This window comes from Typopeltis vanoorti, chromosome 19 (genome assembly GCF_054136105.1).
Source record: "Typopeltis vanoorti isolate ZY-2024b chromosome 19, IOZ_Tvanoo_1.0, whole genome shotgun sequence".
Lineage (NCBI taxonomy): Eukaryota > Metazoa > Arthropoda > Arachnida > Uropygi > Thelyphonidae > Typopeltis > Typopeltis vanoorti.
In genome coordinates, this window is record NC_143567.1 from 95,971,824 (window position 1) to 95,991,242 (window position 19,419).

Consider the following 19,419-nt stretch of genomic DNA (forward strand, 5'->3'; position numbering starts at 1 on the left):
TTTGTCAAGAATTTGTTCTTCTTTGTCATCACAAAGGAGTACTGTATCATCAGCATACCATAGATTACTTATCAATCTACCACCCAGTGCTTTTTTCCTGGTGGTAGGCAGTACGGCACCTTTTTTCTTGCGTTTTTAAAAATTTGCAATTTATTGACAGCAAAATGTAACATAAATATTCCGGTAGATGGTACTGTGTTCACAAATTGAATATTCAATTTTGATTTAAGTTGGTACCCTGCTTTCCTGTTTCGTATGTTAGTACGCAAACGGAAACAGGAAGTTGTGTTCACTTCCGATTGCTTTCAATATCAGTTTATCAGTTCTATATTCACTCTGCAATAGGCAGGTGTTCACATGAGTTTTTAATTAATCTAAGTTAAATTAGTGCAATCATTGTTCAAAATGAGTAAAATAAGTAGTTACTTTATGCCAATGAGTAAAAAAGGAAGGCTAAAGAAGCAGAAATTGTTGAATCTACGTGTGATCTTGTAAAACAGAGAACTAGCAGTAAGTTCATCTGCTTTCTATAAAAGTCTGAAAGAACCTGTTGGAAAGCATCTGCTTGAAGGAGATGACGCTGATTTGCCTGAATGGCCTAAGATTTTAAATTCCAAATATTGGCCAGAAAATCCTGGGAAGCATCTGACATTTGGTGAAGCTGAAATTAAAAAGTTAGCATGCAAATTTCGCTTAAATGAAAGAGAAGCAGTTCGTGGTTTCCGTGAATACCTTCAAGAAAATAAAGTCCCAGGCATACTACTTCCTCTAAAGCACACTTTGGGCACAATTGCAATATCTTCCAGTGAATGTGAAAAGGGTTTCTCTCAGATGAATCTTATAGTAACTTCATCTAGGTCATCTCTGTTTGTACGGACAACTTCTGCACTGATGTTCATCAGGATAGTAGGACTCCTCCTCACTCAGTTCAACCTTAGCAAATATGTGGATTCATGGCTATCTGCGGTTGTCATTCTGCAGTTGATACCAAAAACAAGAAAAGATCTAGAGACTATGAGGATACATCGGAGGATATGTTAAAAGTGTGGAAGTTGCTGTAATAACATCATAGTGAGTACCGGCACCTTTTTTTCCAGAAAAAAAGCACTGCTACCACCTATAGTAATTCTTGTCTTGAGTTCATCCAGTGCTACATGCATGATGTCCTCAGCATGGATACTAAACAAGTGAGAAAAAAGTAGCATCCTTGCTTAACTCCCTTTCCAACGTGAAGCCATCAGTTAATCCAGCACCTGTTCTTACTGTGGTTTCTTGCTCACTGTACAAGTTAGCTATCAACCTGTAAGTGTGTTGAGGAAAACACATTCTCTTTATTACTTGCCACAGTTTAATATTCTGAACACAGTCAAAAGCTTGAGTAGTCAATGAAACACATTACCATAGCAATGTGTTTCATTGACACCTAAAACCTGCTTGTTTCTCAGGCAATGAATAAGGTATAGCAGAGCCAAAATAAAAATATTAGGAAAAGTAATTTATTTTTTAATTTGTCTATTGAGTCATCAACTTTTTCATGCCACTAATAAGAAATGTGGTCATCTTGAACAAGTTGCTTATTAGTGGTTTGAAAAAGTTCTGTTTGGTCTTTAGAGTAGAGTTATTTAATGCTACCTGACTCTTATTTCACTATAATTATGTCAGATATGTTTACATATTACATGCATAAACATATTTGTACAATATGTTTACAACCTTTTTGTAGGTGGGATGCCCATTAAAATTAAAGTAAAAAAATATATATTTGGTTATGTAGAAGAAAAAGTATGTTTTTAATATGTCTTTAATGCAAACAATGACATTATGTATATTTTTTAAGCCAGTACATAGCTAGCTTTTAAACATAACTAAGTTCTTTTATATCTGTATAAGGGTTCTATTTTAGTTAAATTTTGGATAGCAACCTTCAATCCTTTAAACCCTTTATTCTCAATTTTTATCATAGAGCCTCAAGTCAAAGTAGAAGCTGTGGTATCTGTAGCATCCAGTGGTACAGATTCAGTTCCTTCTCCAAGCTCTGTATCTCTTCCATCCTCTTGGATTCAGGCTCTTCATTCTAAAAGTAATTTAGTAAGAGAACTTCATAAAGCAGTAGATGCTGTTGTGTCACATTTTAAACAGGTAATATTTATTGTTTTCCTGTAGTTAAATTCATATTTTTATAAATGTTAAATCATATAACTGTAAACTAAACCAGTAAAAATAATATTCAAAATTTCATAACAGTTTTTTGTTTGAATGATGATTATTATTATTACATATTAGTAGGTATATATGGGCACCTGCAAGAAGGGAGGAGGTCCTTGGCAGGCATGCAGTGACTAAGAAGTACCTGTCATCTTTAATTGAAAACATTCACTAAAGGCTGATGATGTCTGGCAGTTTTTTAATGTGAATCCTGCTCAGGAAAGGTTATAAACCTGTGTTACATACATTCATACATTTTGGGGGATTGAGGGTTAGATAATCCAGGAACTCTGCTGTAGAAGATCAATTGCCTTTTTTTCACTTCAACCCTTCAGTAAGCAGGCTGGTGATTTCATACTGCAGTGACATTCACAAAACATCCATATCTTTGGTGGGATTCAAACCCACAATCCATGTCTTGTTTAAGGATTCACTCACAACACATCATGAGAGAGAGAGGGAACTGGACCCCAGTATTTTCTGATCATACCCTTACTCATCTTCCAGGGACAACCATGAGCTACAAAATTTCTTTTGTCTATACTGTGTATCTCTTTATCACTTTGTATCTTGCTATCAGATTTTTCCTCCTTATTTTTTGATCTCTGAAGACTGTATTTGTTCACTCTATCTCCATGCGCAAAACTTTAAATTGGAAAAGTAACTTTTTTATTACTTCATATTAGCAGTCCAATATCATCCCTAGGTTTCTAGCTTCATCACCACTTACAGCAAATTCCCATTAATATATTGTAATATTCAATCTATCTTCAGTCCACTATGCATAACTTGCACTGAGCATCATTAAACTGTGCTGTGCTTTATATCATCAGTTGTGATTTAGATGCCCCCCCCCCCAAAGCATCCTGAATGTTATTAATATACAAGTTAAATAGTAATAATCTAAACACAGAAGAATGGGAACAGCTCCTTTCATCACTCTCTCTCCTATTCATGGCACAAGCCTATTTTTGCATACTCGTATTCTCTGAACTTGTATGATGACTTTTGATGTGGAATCCTGTCTGATGCATTGACATCCTCTTATCCACCTCTGTCACACTGTTTAAAATGTGAACAGAAATCCAAAATCTACCTTTAACAGAGCCCAGTGGTCCTCTGTAGAGGATTCTAGCAGGAAAGGCAGCATTCACGACTGATGGTACAACAATGCATATGGTCTTGAAACTCTCGATTTCCAAGATCAAGAGTTTCATATGCTGTCATATGAAGTTGCAAACGATACGGAACCTTTTTTAAATGTGTTCATATGTTTATTATTGACGAAATCAATATGATAAGTGTTAAGCTGTTGTCTCGTGTCACTGTGAAGTTAAAACAAATAATGGAGCTTGTTGATTATGACTTGGCAAGAAGAATATGTATTTAATCACAGATTTAATCACTTATTTATTTCCCCAGCATGCACTACCCCATCTACAAACAGCATATCATTAACCCCATTCTGTGGCATGGGTTTAAATGCTACAGAAAGTGATTTGTCAGTCCCTAACATAGCTTTTGTTCTGCCATGTTAAACAAAATTGGTAATGTCTAGAAGATTCAAAAAGAGAATTGAATTGAATCACATTTTGTGACTAAAGAAGAAGCTGATTGACTTTGCCTTATTAATATAAGACAGTTTCTTTGCATTCATTCCAGGAATTATAACTGAGGTGTTTAACTCATCAGATGACAAGTTGACTTCACTTCAGACATATTCTTTGGTGCAAAATCACAGATTAAGGCACCCATATAAGATGTGCTCCTGCATTGAATGTTTCTTTTAGACACTAGTGATCTATTTTGTGAACTTCCCTTTGGTTTTTGGCAAACTATATCACCGTGAATATAGACATTTCTGAATTCAGTTTTATTTCCCTTTTTATATATGGGTACTATGAGAGCTCTACTCCAATCACTGGAATTTGTCCCTCTGTCCAGGCCTTCTGAACTATGCATTGCAGCCACTGTAATACTTTTATACCTTCATACTTGAGCATTTCTGTTAGAATGTCATCTACTCCTGCTGCCTTTCCACATTTCAGGCTTTTGATTGCTTTTTCTACTTCGAGTATGGATATTTTCTACTTCGAGTATGGATATGACTGCATGCCTGTTCAGTGTTTTTTACCACTGTGCTATCATCACTGCTTGTTTCATTTAGCAATTTTTCGAAATAATTACTCCATACTTCAAGGATATCTTTTTCTCCTGTTTTCATGTCACCTCTGTCATCTCTAATTCCTTTCACAGCACTCTTTCCTCCATTTCTGAGCTTCTTCAACAACCTCCAGAATATCTTGACACCTTCTTGATATTTATTTTCCATTATTTAAATTAAGGGGATATTAAATCCCACATCGTTTTAAAACCGAATAAAAAACTCAAAGATTGGAATCAGAGAGTTTCATGCCAAATATAGTATAATAAACTATAAAAGTATTGGAGTCCGAATAATAAATAAAGTAGGGATTAAATGGATGAATAACACCATTAAGCTTGAGCTGCAAAAAAAGAAGCAACTATGGACGGAATTTAAGGAGAAAGGTGACCGGCAGGCACAGGAATGGTATAAAGCTCAGGCCAGAAGGGTAACGAGTGTGGTAAGAAAAGCAAAAAAGGATTACGAAAGAACATTGGCCATGCAGGCTAAAGAGAATCCTAAACAGTTTTTTCGATATGTTGCAAGTAAAAGAAAAAATGTATATGGCAGAATGATTTTAAAGAATGCCGATGGTAGGGAGGTAACTGAATCAGTTGAGATAGTTGAGTTACTGAGTGAGCACTTTGCAAGAATATATCATCCAGGTAGTGACATTGCAGAAATGAATGAACCAATAGATTATACGGGAATTGTGGTGAATAAAGTGTAGGTGAGTAGTCTATTGCATAACCTCAATGTCAGTACATCTGTGGGATTGGATGGTATACCAGCTCGTGTCATACGTGAAGCATCTAAAGAATTGTCAGTACCCTTGATCATTTTGTTTAATTTGAGTCTTAGGTCTGAGTTAGTCCCGAGGGGATGGAAAGAGGGGAAAATAGTTCCACTGCATAAAGGAGGTTAAAAGACTGCTGTTGTAAATTACCAACCAATTAGCATATCAGGAATCGTTGTCAAAGTCTTGGAGAAATTAGTCAAGAAAAGAATACTGGATTGGATAGATGAAAATGGGATATTGTATGGGGGACAACATGGTTTTGTGAAGGGTTGATCATGCCTCAGTAACTTGCTCACATTTTATAACACAGTGACGGCTGAACTGGATAATGGTAATGGGTTTACAGTGATTCTGCTGGACCTTGCAAAGGCCTTTGACAGGATACCACATGGAACTCTAATCAGTAAACTGGAGCAGATGGGGATGGATATAGGGTTGGTGAGATGGATAGGAGGGTGGTTGATGGAGAGATACCAGAGAGTTTTTTATTCAGGAATTGAGGCCAAAACACGGCTTGTGACTAGTGGTGTGCCACAGGGCTCTGTTCTTGGACCACTACTTTTCAATTTGTTCATCAATGATATAGGAAAGGATCTGAAAGGAAGTGTTCACTGATGATGCAAAGTTGGGTAGAGCAATTGTGAGTGCACAGGATGTCAAAATTTTACAGGATGATTTGGATAGTTTGGAGGACTGAGCTAAGGAGAATGGATGTCAATTTAATGTGGCAAAGTGTAAGGTTATGCATTTTGGGATGAAAAGAATAGCAGCAGTATATCACATTGGTGGAACCGTACTCCAGGAGATTGATGAGGCCAGGGATTTGGGAGTGTTGGTGGATAGGGAATTGAAGTTTAGGGGATACATTGCAAAAGTGGTAAAATCAGCTCATCAAATCACTTGGTTTCTGAAAAATACTTTAACAAGTAGAGACAAACAAGTTATTGTTCCTCTGTATTGAGCCTTGATAAGATCCCATCTAGACTACTGTGCTCCGATATGGGTGCCAGGGTTTCTTCTTGATGGGGAGGTGGAGAGGATCCAGAGACGAGTGACCAAGATGATAGCAGGTCTGTGGAATGAACCTTATGAGAACAGGTTGAAGATTTGTTGGTTGCAAAAATTGGTCAATAGGCGGAAAAGGGGTGATATGATTGAGACATTCGAATTACTGAAGAGTTTCTATAAGATTAATCCAGAAGATATTTTTGAGAATAGGACTGGTGATGGGTGGAGTAGGGGCCATACATGGAAGCTGTTCAAAAATATCTTCTTGATGGTTAGCAAGGGTGTTAGAGCTATAGGTTTTTTACTTGGAGAATATTATGAGTGGAATAAGCTGCCAGAGTCTGTTGTGGGTGCTATAACTGTGAATGAGTTCAAGGCGAGGTATGATAGATACTGTGTGAATGTCGAATAGTTGTTCTTGACATGATGTTAGGGCCTCCCTCGATGAGTCTGTAGATTCCTTGGAGTTGCCCGGAATAATAATAATAATAATAATACCACGAGTACCTTTAAAGATTAGACATCTTAAACCTAACCTTTTAGAATAATGCAGCTATTTTTCATTGCTTGAATTATGTTAAACTGGCTCATGCAACCTACAAATATAGTGTGTGATATTAATATAAAAATTATAAAATTTTTATATTAATATCTCTCTGCATCTTATTGTACCAGATTAACGCAATTAGGATGTAAAGGATATTTTGATTGTATAGAGACCACTATCCTCATTTAAGCACCTAGAGACATTATCACGGAAGTGACTACTTGTTACTTCAGATATCCCTGAAATATCCATGCAACATTGAATTTAAGCTATTAAGACAATGGTAGTCTCATGTCATATGAATTATTACTATTTTCTTTGGTTTCTTTAACATTTTATTTATAATGTTTAAGTAGCAATATGCAGAAAGAATATAAGATGCAAACACACACACATACACACAAAATGTTTTAATAATGACAAAGTATGTATATCTGATATGTCATATTAGGTATTCTATTTCTGTAAAAATTGCAATTTAAACTTGGTTTCTTGAAGCTTTCTTTTTTTTTTTTTTTTCACTCCCTTTTAGGATAAATTGGAAAATGTCTATGAAGTATCTCAAGTTAGTGAGCTAGTTGCAAAAAATCTCTGCCCATCTATATATAATATATTAAATGATGGACTTCTGCTTGAAGTTCCAGGCTTGCTGGGTCCAGTACCTAATTCAGTATGGAATGTGGTGGAAGCATCTTTAAGTCAAAGCCACTGCAAGAAAGGATTTAAGGAATTATTGAGACGTGTAGCTGAAGAGAAAATGCTTCATAATGCCATTCAAAAGTTTTATGGTTTTCTTCTTGGATTACTGAAGTAAGTTTTTTTTTGTGTGTGTGCTTAACATATAATACTCCTGTTTAGAATGATTAATAATAGACAAGAAACTTAATGAATTAGATTATAATATATTAAATGAAAGAAAAAGAAAAAAAGTTTAATACACTAGCATTGGAGTCACTATTTTTTTTTCAGTTGAAGACTAACTAGGACTGCATATATTATAGTTTGACAAATATTAAATAAGTAAATTTTGTTTTACCAGTAAAAATATCTCAAATTTTTACTGATACCTGATATAAGTTAGGCTGCAGCCTAGACTAGGAACATCTCTCTGTCGAAAGTTTTTTCACTTCCCACTTATAGCATAAATTAAAGATACCAAGAAATTATATACAGGTATCCCTCGATGTTACCGTGTATATCAAAATCGCGTTAATCAAATCTAATAATCAATGGTAAAAATTACAATTCGTCCATGATCGATTACTGTATTAATAATTCGTTTTATATGGTGCTCTTTTAGGAGCACCATATAAAACGAATTATTAATACAGTAAGATAAAAAATGAATGCAAAGTAAATGTTTAATAAATACTTGTACCTACATTATTCACTGCAAATTTTTTTTTATCAAAAGAAGTTATCAAGAGTCATTTGAACAGTTTTAGTTTTTTTCTTTTCGGCATAGATTCTACGATAACAAGCAAAATTACTTAAATATAAAGAGCCAAAAGGCTTCATTTCGGCGATATAAACATTATTTAAATTAAGGGGATATTAAATCCCACATTGTTTTAAAACCGAATAAGAAACTCAAAGATTGGAATCAGAGAGTTTCATGCCGAATATAGTAAACTATAAAAGTATCGGCAATTACTAGCATGAGCTAATGCAAGTAGTCCTAGTACGTAGTACAACCTCGGGCAACTCGCAGCAAAGGTGGTAAAGTTCTGATCGCTATTCTTGGTATTTTCCATAATGTAAAAACACATTTCCTAGGAAATGTATGCTGTTATTACATTATGGCGGGAGGTCACTACCCAGACCGGTTTCAGCCTTTATTGAGGCTTCATCAGTGAGTAGCTAGACCAAATTAATACCAAAGGGTATAGCGAAAAGAACTTATATACTCTGCTATACGAGTTGTCAAAAAGGTGCACCCGTTAAGTTACTTAAATATAAAGAGCCAAAAGGCTTCATTTCGGCGATATAAACATTATTTAAATTAAGGGGATATTAAATCCCACCTTTGCTGCGAGTTGCCCGAGATTGTACTACCTACTAGGAGCTCACACTAGTAATCGCCGATACTTTTTATAGTTTACTATATTCGGCATGAAACTCTCTGATTCCAATCTTTGGGTTTCTTATTCAGTTTTAAAACAATGTGGGATTTAATATCCCTTTAATTTAAATAACAAGCAAAATGACTCTCTAGACCTCGGCTAACAAACAATAAAATATAAAGAAAAAACACTGCAAATATAATACATGATGGTACAAATTAAGTTGATATTGAATCCAACATTTTTCATAGCCAAATATAGAAACTACAAGAGTTTTTCGTGCCGAAAACACTGAAAGTTTTAGCAGTTGCAAGCATAAGCAACCTTATGGGCAACTCGTAGTAAAGGTGGAGTAAGCTCCACATCACTTTCCTTAGTATTTTCCATAATGTAAAGCACATCTCCTAAAGGACATGTATGATAAAACTTAGCCTTTGGCTCTCTATATGAGTAATACATGATGATTTATTTATTTTCAGTTACAATCTAAAAATTATTGAACAAAGAATAATAAAAAAAACTAAACCATACTATACTGACATCGGAGGTCGTGGAATCCCTCAGATACATTTTACTGTCATATATCACAAACCTTTACATAACATGTGTTAAACCAAATTGACAGCAAAAAATAGTGCAGAATATCACTCGTAACATATGAATGCACAGCTACTCATGACCTCCAAGCTATACACTGAATTGTGTAAGAATATTTATATTAAACATTTTGCATGTATCTGTCAGATCAGCTGTGAGCTCCGAATGATTAAAGGTGCATTAATCAAAACTCTTGCCGTGTATATCAAAGGATTGCCGCAATTAATTTCGCTGTGTTAATCAAATCTGCATTAAGCAAGGGATACCTGTACTTTATTTAATCCTTTATTCAAGTGTAATTGCATCTGAAGTATTTTCAGGACTGGGGCAACTCGTATATAGAAGCCAATGACTTCATATCACTTGCCTTAGTATCCCATAATGCAAAGTACATATCCTTGCAGACATGTATAATGCTAATGATATGATAGACTTTTTGTTTGAGAAGGGCCTCCCACAGTGAGTCTTAGGACTCCATTGAGGTGTTCATGCAACAGTAATAATAATGATATGATAGAGTCTGGCTCCCACTGATGAGACTTCGATAAAGGTTGAAAAGGTCTGGGTAGTGACCTTTCCATGATGCATAGCATTATACATGTCCTCAAGGATATGTGCTTTGCATTATGGGATACTAAGGCAAGTGATGTGAAGTTATTAGCTTCTATATACAAGTTGCCTCAGTCCTGAAAATACTTCAGATGCAAATTGCACTTGGATAAATGATTAAACCAAGTATATAATTTCTTGGTATCTTTTTATACTATAACCAAGTGAAAAAACTTCCAACAACTTTCTCTAATCCAGAGTATTTTAATAATAAGGTGTGACACATTTTGGCTATTCATATATGAAAATATGACCTCTGCATTACTTCAATTACTTTAACCTTAATATCACCTTGCATATCTTTACCCTCTTATCAATAAGAATAGCAAGCTGGATACCAAAATTAAACTGCTCCTTTATCAGTTGATGATTCGACCTATTATTACTTATGTGTCCCCAGCCTGGAGTTACACCTCAAGTACAAATATCCTCAAATTACAGAGAGTGCAAAACAAATGTCTCTGCATGATCTTAAACGCACCATGGTATATCAGAAATGTCCAACTCCACCGGGATACAAAGATCCCCTACAGTCCAAATGATGGAAGTTTGCTTAGTAAGCCTTTGTGCCAGACCCGGTCCAAGGCTTTAGAGATATCGAGTGCAACTACTTCAGAATCGCCAAATTTTTTCATGGTATATGTCCATAGATGGGTGATTATATGAGAGCAGGTCACCTGTTGATCGGCATTGGCGGAATCCATACTGGTGGTCACTTAATAGCTCGATACCTTCAAGGTAGAGTAGTAATTGAGAATTGATGGTTTTCTCCATCACTTTAGATTGAAGTCAGTGAGATAGGGCAGTAGTTAGATGGCAATGATTTGTCTCCCTTTTTGGAAATAGGTTGAATATAGGCCAATTTCCAGGCTTTGGGATATATACCAGTGGAGTAAGATAGTGTGTACAGTTGGAATGAGTGGGGAGAATTTGCCATTGTCGGTTATGCGTGCATTGCAGGCAAAGTGTGAAGCCAGGAGATTAGCTTTTTCTGTGGGTGATGTTGTAATTGAGCCATCTGGGCATGATAGGGGTGAGAGTAGTGTAGGGCAAAAGTTGCGACCAATTGCTTTGGCAAGAGATCAAAAGGCATGGCTTCTGCTAGGACAGGCTGTAAGTTCCTCGCTTTTTTCCTGTTCAAATTCTGTTTTAGAATCATTGATAATTTTTTTGCATCTGTTTCGGGCTTCAGTATAGGCACCGAAGGAGGATGGAGTTCTTAATTTGAGCCAGTTGTGGTATGCCTGGTTTTTCATTAGTACAGCCTTGGCACATCTTTTGGAGAACCAGGGTTTGGATAGGGGACAGTAGTTCTGAGTGGTGTGGGGAATCTGTTATCATGCCAGTGAAGATTACTTTGGTGACGTGTTCGGTACATATGTTTGGATTGGAAGACTGCAAACAATAGTTCAACCATGGGAATGAAGCATAGTAGTCTAGGAGGCTCTCCCATTTTGCACTGTTATAATGCCAGACTACTCTTGTGCAGGTGTGACTGTGTAAGCGTTGTTGCATGGGGCAGGAAATGAGCACTAGGCTGTAGTCAGAATTACCCAGGGGACTCACTACATTCACTGTATATTTGGAAGGGTCATTGGTAAGGAAGAGATCTAGGGTATTTGGAGAGTGATTTGGGTTATCTGGTATTCTGGTCGGCTTGTGAACTATTTGTGTAAGGTCGTTGGTGATTGCAAATATTTCAGTATCTCTGCCTGCAGGATCTGTAAAACTGGAAGAGGAAAGCCAGTTGGTGTTATGGACATTAAAATCACCTAGGAGGATGAATTTACTATTAGGATTGTGGGACTGGAGGAAATCAACTTTTGAGGAGAGGAAATTAAAGAGCTCGGAGTGATTGGTGGTATTGGGAGAGCGATAGAGACAGCAGATGAATTTTACTGAGTGGGGGGGAGGGATATTTTTAGCCAAAGAAGGTCAAAGTTGGGCGAATTTTAGGTTCGGTGCTCTCTGGCAGGGTATGTCAGAGAGGGATATATGCACACACCAAAACATCCTTCAATGGGGCTCAGATAACCTCGTCAACTTCAACGCTAGTAAAACCCAGTTCTGTCTTATTTCCCACAAAAAAAAAAAAACATTTTCCCCCAGTATTATTTTTGATAACACTCAAATCCCCAGACAAGATGAAATTTCTCTTATCGGAATTACCATGACGTCAGGCCTCTCCTGGCATAAACACATCACAACCATTGCATCCTCAGCTTTCAAAAAACTAGGCTTTCTCTTTCGCTCAAGACGTTACTTCACTTCAAAACAGCTGTTAACCTTATACAAATCACAAATCCACCAAGCTATCGAATACTGTTCTCACATTTGGAGTGGGGCTCCTAAAAGCTCCCTCAAAATGCTTGACTCAATACAGAGGAGAGCAATTAGACTGATAAATGATCCATCTCTTACAGACTCACTCACCCCCACTTTCACACAGACGTTTAGTGTCTGCAATTTGTACATTCTACAAATATTTTCATGGAAAATGCTTATCTGAAACAACATCAATAATTCCCCCACTCTTGTACTAAACCCATTGAAACACATACAGCCACCTCCCAACATCCCTTCAGAGTACACCTTGAAACCCATAGAACAAGTTTCTTTTCCTCCTCCTTCATCCCTGCTACTGCTGTACTGTGGAACAGTCTTCCCCCTGAGATATTTCCCAAGGAATACAATATACAGGCTTTCAAAATCGAATGTTAACAAGTTCCTAGTTTCCAACCCACTACCCATATATGGTACTAAAGTACTATAAGTTGACCAGCCGACCTCTCGTATGGCCCAACATAAAAAAAAATTAAAATAAAAAATATCATCCCTCTTTCCCTGTTTGCTAGTGTCTGCAGTCTACAAATTCTCAATCTGTCTTCCATAATCTTGATATCATTTTTAACAATCTCCTTTGCACTCTCTCCAATATAACAGAATCAGAACGGAAACCAGAGACCAGACCTGCATGCAGTAGTCCAAGTGAGGTGTTATCAACACCTTGTAAAGAGGCAAAATGACATCCTTATTTTTACATGTGAATCTTCATTTCAGCATTGCAATTATCTTTTGAGTTGTATTTGCAATCTTTGCTACATGGCCCCTGCACTTCAACTTCCTATTTACTAACACTCCAAGATCCCTAGCCGCAGCAGTTTCTTCAAGCATAATATAATCCCACCAATATAATACGACATTGGATATCTAATCGTGCCAAAGTGCATGACTTTACTTTTACTGACATCCATTTTCCCATGCCCACAATTCCAGCCTATTCAAATCATTCTGTAAGTACTGCATATCAGCAGCATTCCTGATTACCCTAACTATCTTTGCATCATCAGCAAATAGCTGTATATTGCTTGTCAAATTCTTCCCAATATCATTGTATAGATTGAATAAAAGTGGACCAAACACTGATCCTTGTGGTACACAACTGGCTACCTTAAATCTTGCACACTCACATCCCCCACATACCACTTTTTGATATGTCAGTCGGCCATCTTCTTATCCAAGCTAATATTTTATAACCCAAACCCATATTCTCCAATTTATGCAATAGTCTTACAAGCTGTATTCTGTCAAAAGCCTTAGCAAAATCCAAATGCATTATGATGTATATATTCCCCTTGTCTTGTTCGTTGGTAACATTGTTATAGAATGTCAGCAAGTTGCTACAACATGACCTTCCCTTAATAAACCCACGTTGCTCATTGCAAAGTAGAGATTCACTGTCAACCTATTTCTGAATGCGAGTCTTAACCAATTTTTCCAAAATCTTCACCACCACTGCTGAGATATTAATAGGTCGATAGTTGGATACATCAGTCTTTACATCACTCTTATGCAATGGAATTACTATACATTCTTTCCATTCGAAAAGAATGGAAAGAACGTATGGTAATTACTTGGGTCGAAAGCAGTTAAATAGTGAATAGTTTGAATGGTGCCGGGGGAAGGTTAAATTTAAGTTTCTGTTAAGAAGAGTAGGTGGGGTTTGGTTGACTGTAGATGATAGTGAATGCTATTAAGGTTGGAGTTGACACCACGGATGTTGGTGTAGTGGATATGCAAGGGTCTGTGGGGCATGGCTTTGACTGCAAGGGTCTTGCACATTTCCTATTCAGTGCCTGCATTCTGGTCTCCTTGGTAGCTACTAGTGGTATCACTTGGTTTTTGCACTAGTTTAGTTTGTTTGTAGTCTATGGTTCAGCTGTTGTTCTCCATTTTGGCATTTTTCTTCTAGCTGTTTTCGGAGTTTGCGTCTTTGTTCAAAGGTTAAGTCAGGTCAAGCACTGGGGGCAACTGTCCTGTAGCTTGCTATTTATTACCATTATTAATTTGGAAGTGTTTGTCGGTGTATCACAGATCACTTTCACGAGACATGGAAAGTATGTTCCATCCTTTCTTTTGTTTATGGGACTGAAGCGATGACATTTAATGATATTCCTGGGATCGAAGTTGCATTCACCTGCTAATTTGCTAACTTCTTTTAAAGATTTACTGTTTTCCTCTGGATAGTTCAGAATAATGGCGTTGAGTCTCCTGTTTTCGGCCTCGAGCAACGCATGTACCGTTGATGCGATTAAATCACGAGTTCGTTAACAGGTACAGATTCACTTGTGATCAGCTGCTGGTCATCGAGTATCTCGAGCTTTGTTTCCAACTTTCAGATTTTGGACGAGAAAGTATCAGTCGTGTTATTAAGATGTTGTAGATTTTCAACTTATTTGCCTAGGTTCAGCAGCTGTTTAACAGAAGGAAGGCACATCGAACAGAAATAATGCTGGTTCAGTTCGATAAAAAGTTTGAGTGCTGATTCATCTATTTTCACGCAGGAAGTATGTAGCCAGTTGCAACAGAAATCGCAGAATATACCTTTTTTCCTTTTGGTAACTTTGGTTTTGCAACTCTGGCACTTCATATTGTCTTTCGGTTTGTTGGCTATTGGCTGCGCTACACTGATGGGACTAGAAGTAATCTTTCATTGTTGGCCTTTGTTGCCGCCATCTTTACTTTGCATGGTAGGCATATCAGGCGCTTTCACCTAGCTGTTTTTTTTTTAATTGAAAAATAACTGATAGAAAGGACTGTGGGTACTTACGAGTTTTGTAGTAGTAACTGGCTCTTTAGTACCCTCTGTATTCCGTTTACTGGTTATTTTTCACAAAAAAGATACTTGCAATTACGATAAAATTTGGGAGCACAAGTTAAACAACACTTATTCACAGGCCCCGCCTATCAGGGATATGATTGAGACTTACATAGTTCTGGATGGGTCATACAGGAGTTCAGTTTGGAGTTTTTCAATTTATTGATGGTGGGGTAAGGACAAGAGGGCATCCTTAGAAACTGAGAATGAAGGCTGCTAAGAAGGAAGTGAGGGCTAGATTTTTCTCTGATTGGGTGGTGCGTGATTGGAATGAATTGCCATTGAATGTTGTGAGTGCCAGCAGTGTGAATGAATTCAAGAATAAGTATGATAGCTGGTGCATGGTGTGGCCTCCCTCAATGAATCCCTGACTCCCTGGAGGTCTCTCTCTTAACAATAATTCAGTGGTAGGTAATTTTGAGTAGAGCTATACGATGAGACTTGTGTCTGTGGTCCCAGAAGTCAGTTGACAAAGGAAAAGTTGATCCTTTGTTGGAGATCTAAACAGAGTAGAAAACGAGTACCAAACAGAAATGTTTTATGAAAAATTGGGGAAAGAGCAAAGCCAATAATGACGGTCTGTATCTGCTGGATTTCCATCCAGGATATGGACTAGTCATTACTAATATGTTCCATCATAAAGATGTGCGCAATTCATAAAGAGGAATGCAATCACAAGCTTATAAAAAAAAACCATCAACAACCTGAAATGTGGAAAGGTAGAAAAGTTTTATAGTGGGTGCACAGCATACTTCACAAGGCTTGGTCAGAAGGTGTCCATTTCCAGATGATTGGGATAAAGCTCTCATAATACCCATCCATGAAAAGGGAAATTGTGAAAGAAAAACAAGCTGAGGTTAAGATCAAATGGAGGTTGTCAGGTTCAGATTTCCACTTTAAGACAAATAGTTTAGAAATGATGGGAATATAACAAGGATCTATATTTTAGTTTTGTAAAGTCAGCTTGGTTGGCTGAGTGGTTAGCATATACTCTCTCCAGCCAAAAGCTGTGGGTTTGAATACTGCCATGGGCAGTAGATGGATGTTTGTGATTGTTTGTGAAAATACTAGTGGTGGGCAGTAGATGGCATTAGATGGTGTTGGTGATGGTAGTTGCAGTTTGCTGTAGCTTGTGGATTGAGTGGTGGAGATGGAGAGTTGTAAAGTAGATGCCATCCCTTTATGATGCTTTGCACTTCTGGGAGGGGCACGTAATAATAATAATAAAATCTGGAAAATGCATGTGACAAGATGTTCCAAAACCACAGTTCTAAGGTATAAATAAAACATTATATCAAACAATACATAATCTATATTTGAGTTGTAATTCAGCATTGTTATTCATTACCTATATGGATTACATTATGAAGGAAAGTGGCATTTATGCTTGATATCAAAGTTGGGAATGTTAATTTCAGCTTTTCCTTTATGCATGATGATGATGATGCCATAATCTTAAATAAATAAATAAATAATCCAATACTGGTCTGTAGAATTCTTCAACTAAATCGAATAACTGATATAACAAATTTAATGTAAAAATCAGCAATAAAAAGATGCTATGAAAGGAGGAAGGAATGCTGAAAACACAGCTGCATCCTGAATGAAACCTGTAGAATAAGTAAAGAATTTCAACTATTTAGGTACAGTTTTGAGTGAAGGCAAATTGAATATAGAAATAGACAGCTGAACATGCAATGCTTATTCAGCTGTCTCTAATGAATTTATATAGAATATAAGAGAAATCAGTCGAAACACTAAACTAGCTGTATATAAGACAGTGTTTAAACCAATTTTAACTCGTGGATCTGAGAGGTGGGTTAGATAAAAAGTCGATCAAAGACTGGATATCATCAATGGCAGAATCATATTAAAAAGGAACGTGACATTATTACTATTTAATAATGTATAAGCAAAACTAATCTCAGGTGGTATGGTCACTTAAACAGAATGGGAAAGGTTAGCAAAACAGGTGTTGTATGCCAAGAAGAAGACCGACAGGAAGACTGAAGTCTAGGATCTGACAGATAACATATTAAAATGGAGGAAAATTGTTGATTGACAACTATTAAGAATAGTACTACATGAAAACAAACTTTTCATGTAGTATTATCAGAGTATCCTATATATCCTCACCACCTTGAGGGTAGTAAGAGGAATTTGATAATGATGATCTAATCTCATGATTGTGATATTGATAATAAAGATCATAAGTAAGTATAGTGAAATTCAACATTATAGCCACACTTACCAGAGCAATGAAAATCGACCCTTGCTGTTGTCTTAGGCATACCTGATCCTCTGAGATCTGTTTTTATTGAACACCTCTGGCCTTGTGGTTTCCAAATGTTTTTGTAGTAGTACATCTTCCCTTCCCCATTTTAATGACATTTTCATTGCATCTTAGTTTTTCTGAGATTATTACATCACATATATGCCGGCCTGGTTGGCCAGGTGGTTGGTGTATCCACTCTCCAGCCAAAAGACTGTGGGCATGGATGTTTGTGATTGTCTGTGGAAATACTAGTGGTGGTGGGTGGTAGATGGCATTGGTGTAGTTGGATTGAATGGTGGAGACAGTTATAGAGTGGGTGCCCTTCCTCGATGACTCTTGGACTCGCTGGAGGTGTCACACAATAATAATATGATTAGACTAATCGTATTTGGTATTTACATATTCCTTGCCTCCATATCATGCTCATCTACTATAGGTCGGTAACCTAGAGTATACATCACTATGGTTTTGATAATTCAGAAACACTGCTGTAGGCTTTCAGTGAAGATTGGTGGTCTCACAGCAGGAAACAGAAATAGTATTACGCAATTTTACAAATATCTTGACACGATCTGTTGGTTTTGAAGATGCCATCATCTTGGCCAATCAAATCCAATAAAAATATAATATGTGGCTTAATGTGTGTAAGTAGAATAGTTATTGACAGTCTTTTTTTTTCAGGCAGAACGCATTCCAGTAAACTTTTAGGACTTTAATGATCCCTAACCACATATTTTATAAGTATTTCAAAACTAGGACTGCCTCCATTTTTAATTCTCAGTTATGGTCGTTGACAACGCAAAGCAAGGGTCATCTTTGGTTCATCCAATCTAGTGCTGCCGTCTTGTGTTGTTGACACTGAACCTCAAAGATCGAAGTTTTCAATTAGAATCAAGAGTCAGTCGGAAGTTACGGTAGTTTCCAGAAGTGAAACTTCTATGTGAACAAGCATACAAGTAGACTTGCACTTTTACAACGTGGGTGAGTGAGATTAATGTGTTTCATAGAAGTTTTACGTGATGAATAGTAAAATAACACACTTTTTCTCATCCGCTCCCGCAACTAAAAAGTTAAAGCGTGAGAACAGTAAGTGTAGTGATATGGCAAAAACAGATCTGATGGACAGTGATACAAAACTAGGGGGATAAAACACGTGGTTGCTCCAATGACGACTACAACGAGTAAAGACGCACAAGAAGATCTGCCCGACTGTTGGACTCTAGACCAAAAAGCTGATTTTTGCAACAAAAATGAATGGCTGTTGGTGGAGAATAAAAACATTGGCTGTAAAATATGTAAGGAAGTCACAAGTTTGGGAGTAGAAAGGAATAAGCAAGCTATGAATATTTCAAAGCCATGGGCAAATATTCAAATTTCTCATTATGGTAGGAATAAAAAGGAGCAAATGACTTCACTACGTAAAAAAAATTCACGATCATAAGAACAGTTCAGCTCATATTGCTGCCACTAAAATTATAGAATCTGCAAAAGAATGAAAACTGGAGGTAGCTTATTCAAAAGCATTTGAACATGAGAAAGAAGTCATGTATAGAATCTTCAGAACAGCATGTAAAGTTGCAAAGAAATTCCAGGCTTTGATTGACTTTGAATCAGAAATTAACCTCCAAGAATTGAATGGCAGTGACATGGGTCGAATTCTGCATTCTACAAATGCCTGTATCAATATAACAAATCATATTGGAACTGAAATGAAAAAAATCTTTTTTAAAAAAATAATTGTCAAACTGTGAGATTTCCCTTTTGATTGAGGAAAGCACCACTATTAGCCAGTTGTCATCATTAATAATATATGTATACACAATGCTACCTGATATGGAGCAATACACAAATATTTTTATTGACATTGTAGAGTTAGAAAATGTATCTGCACAAGATATTTTCCATAGCTTGATGAATGCCCTTAATGAATTGGGGTTTCATGATGATTATTTGAAGATAAATCTTGTTGCCATTGTCTGTGATGGAGCATCTGTGATGTTGGGTATGAAAAA

General features: G+C 36.7%; 1 protein-coding gene across 2 annotated transcripts in view; it reads left to right on the plus strand.

Annotated features, from left to right (window-relative positions):
• Positions 1 to 19,419, plus strand: part of LOC150096375 (uncharacterized) — a 180,355-nt gene that overhangs the window by 146,560 nt on the left and 14,376 nt on the right. For both annotated transcript variants that reach the window (XM_090408889.1, XM_090408888.1), the window contains exons 5-6: positions 1,964 to 2,139; positions 7,238 to 7,515. In XM_090408889.1, the coding sequence (XP_090265015.1) occupies positions 1,964 to 2,139; positions 7,238 to 7,515 (454 nt within the window). The remainder of the gene's footprint in view (positions 1 to 1,963; positions 2,140 to 7,237; positions 7,516 to 19,419) is intronic.